The sequence below is a fragment of the Camellia sinensis genome, chromosome 10 (assembly GCF_055761805.1).
Source record: "Camellia sinensis isolate YWXY chromosome 10, ASM5576180v1, whole genome shotgun sequence".
Lineage (NCBI taxonomy): Eukaryota > Viridiplantae > Streptophyta > Magnoliopsida > Ericales > Theaceae > Camellia > Camellia sinensis.
In genome coordinates, this window is record NC_138970.1 from 45,422,888 (window position 1) to 45,425,930 (window position 3,043).

Sequence of the window (3,043 nt, forward strand, 5' to 3'; positions counted from 1 at the left end):
ATATATATATATATATATATATAATAAAATAAAAATAAAAATAAAAAGGTAATTTAAATGAACAAACAGTATCTAATAATATGAACGATTCGGATAATCAATACCAAACTGGTGGCGGGTCTCACAGTTCGATTCAAACCAATATTATTTTAAATAAAAAAATTATAGAAATTTTGTTTGTATGTTATTTATATATTGAGTAATGCTATAGTACACACTCCCCAAAAGGTGTGTACATATGCACTCTCGTTACACATATTTTTGGTAAATGTTACTTATTTTTTTTTAATGAAAAATGATATATAAGGCTATTTTGTAGACATATTTTCTAGACCCAATGATGTGTAAATGATATGTTTGGTTGATAATTAAAAAGATAGGAGAGAGAGTGTTACCTTAGATATCCTAATTAATTGTTATATCATTGGGTTTCAAAATTATGTCTAATTTTTGGAATTGTATAGCAATATCCTTTTTTTCATACTTACTTTTTAGACTTAACAATATATAAATTAGATGATTGATTGATAATTCGAGAAAATATTAAAATATATATATATATATATATATATACAACATATGAGAGTTATTTGTTGATTAATCATTAAGCTTAAAAAGTAATTTTAATTTTTAAATTTGAACAACACTACTCATTTTATTAACACACGTTCACATGTAAAATCCACACCCATGTAAATGTAATAGTAATACCTTTCATTTCTCTCTTTGTTTCTTGTTCTTGGTTTGAATAATTAGTACTTTGCACGATGGAAAATTACACGGGAGCCAAAAACAAACACGGTGAATTGATAATTTCGATTACCAATAAGTTGGCTAAAGTGGGAAGGCCGTCGAGTATCTATAAAGTTCCGAAAAAACTTGTAAAACTCAAAGAAGATGCATATACACCTAGTATTGTCTCCATCGGACCTTTTCATCATAAGAACAAGGAGTTGCTAGCTTTTGAAGAGCACAAACGGCGATACATGCTACATCTTTTTATGAGAATGTCTGAAAGTGCACAATCTACCCTCGAGGAGTGTGCCACTGTCATACTAGGTTTGGAAGGAGAAGTTCGAAGATGTTATTCAGAATATATAGAGTTCGATGCACAAGAGGTAGCTGAAATATTGCTAGTTGATGGTTGCTTCATACTCGAACTCTTTTTGAGATACTCACATAATAAGAACTATGAGGAGGAGAAGAAAGTTCACGAGACTGTTCTAACTCTTCAACATGATTTAGCACTACTTGAGAACCAAATTCCATTTGCCGTTCTGCAGATTTTGTTCGATGTTATAAAAATGAAAATGCCACAGCCACACTCATTCAGTGAGCAGAATATGGTCACTTTAGCATTAAACTTTTTCAAATCGGCTGAGTTTGAGCAACCTAGCAATTGAAAGTAAAGCCTCGAGCCTCTCTGATCGTTATGACTATTTACTTTGTTAGGAAAAATATATGATTCCTCACAAGTAAATCAATCAATGGGAATAAAAACTAATGCGAAAAAACTAAATCAAAAGTAACACAAGAATTTTTATATGGTTCCCTCAATGTGAGGTACGTCCACGGGATCGAAATCCGATTCCACTATCAACCAAAGAGTTTCCAAACGATTACAAATGAGACACGAATGGTCTCACAAAACCACCCTTAGGTGAATTCCAAATAATTACAAATAAACAAAGAGGAAAGATCTCACCAAATAGATGAACCAAAATCTTTAGAACCAAAGTTGAAGAAGATCCAAAAATTATAAACCCAAATCAGCCGAATAACTGAACATCCCAAAACTCACTGAAAAAGCTTGATTGACGAATTGAATTTCCAATGTTCTAGCAGACACAGAACACTTGTGTTTAAGAACAAAACCCACCAAAGACCACCTATGGCAGCCGTACCGCACCTCCTATTTTCCTTGGGGAAAACAATACCAAAAATATATATTGTGAATCTAGGATTTTTTTATCAAAATCTTAGTTATTTCCAAATTGAATTGGGTCTCCACAAAATTAGATATAATATATAAAAATATTATAACTAATACCAAACTAAATTAAACTCTTTTAATAAATCAATTGGATCCCACACTTCAATAAAGAGGTATACCCAACAATTCTCCCCCTACCGACTTAGGTGGAGATGTCAACCATGCCCGCCAAAGTTCGACACTTCAAATGTTTATCCCTCGACAAAGTCTTTGTCAACATATCTGAAATATTATCATCTGTGTGAACCTTTTCGAGTTGTAACAATTTCGAATCTAACACATCACGAATCCAGTGGCATCTCACATCAATATGTTTCGATCTCGACTGAAAAGTAAATTTTTACTCAAGTGAATAGCACTTTGACTATCACAACAAAGCACATACTTTTCTTGCTTTAAACCCAACTCTTGCAAAAATTTCTTCAACCATAACTTTTCTTTGCAAGCTTCCATAATGGCAATAAATTCAGCTTCGGTAGTCGAGAGAGCAACACATTTTTGTAATTTAAATTACCATGCCACAGCTCCTCCTGCAAAAGTCATCAAATACCCCGAAGTAAATTTCCTAGAATCAACATCACCAGCCATGTCAGAATCCGTGAACCCATCAAGCATCGGCTTACCATCTCCAAAACACAAACACACCTTCGAAGTCCCTCGAAGATACCTTAGAATCCATTTTATCGCTGCCCAATGTTCTTTACCCGGATTAGAGAGAAAACGACTCACTACAACAACAGCATGAGCAATATCTGGCCTTGTACAAACCATGACGTACATCAAAGAACCAACTGCTGAAGCATAAGGAATTTTCTGCATCTTTTCCTTGTCTTTCTCACTTGTAGGACATTGATTCGAACTAAGTTTAAAGTGACCCACAAGTTGACAACCAACTGGCTTTGCTTTATTTATGTTGAATCTCTCAAGAAACTTCTCAATGTAGCTTTCTTGAGACAACCAAATCAATCCCTCTTTGTGATCACGAACAATTTTCATACCAAGTATTTGCTTTGCTAGTCCCAAATCTTTCATAGCAAAAGATTTACTCAA

At 33.5% G+C, this 3,043-nt stretch overlaps 1 protein-coding gene across 1 annotated transcript; it reads left to right on the forward strand.

The window, feature by feature from the left end:
* The first annotated feature begins 767 nt into the window (after nt 1-767).
* LOC145800350 (UPF0481 protein At3g47200-like) lies at nt 768-1,403 on the forward strand. The gene has a single exon (XM_082890007.1). It carries the CDS (start codon nt 768-770, stop codon nt 1,401-1,403), a length of 636 nt encoding a protein of 211 aa, XP_082746133.1.
* Nucleotides 1,404-3,043: the final 1,640 nt, after the last annotated feature.

Excerpts from the sequence above, each read along its gene's own strand:
- LOC145800350 (XM_082890007.1), top strand. The coding sequence starts at position 768 with ATGGAAAATTACACGGGAGCCAAAAACAAACACGGTGAATTGATAATT.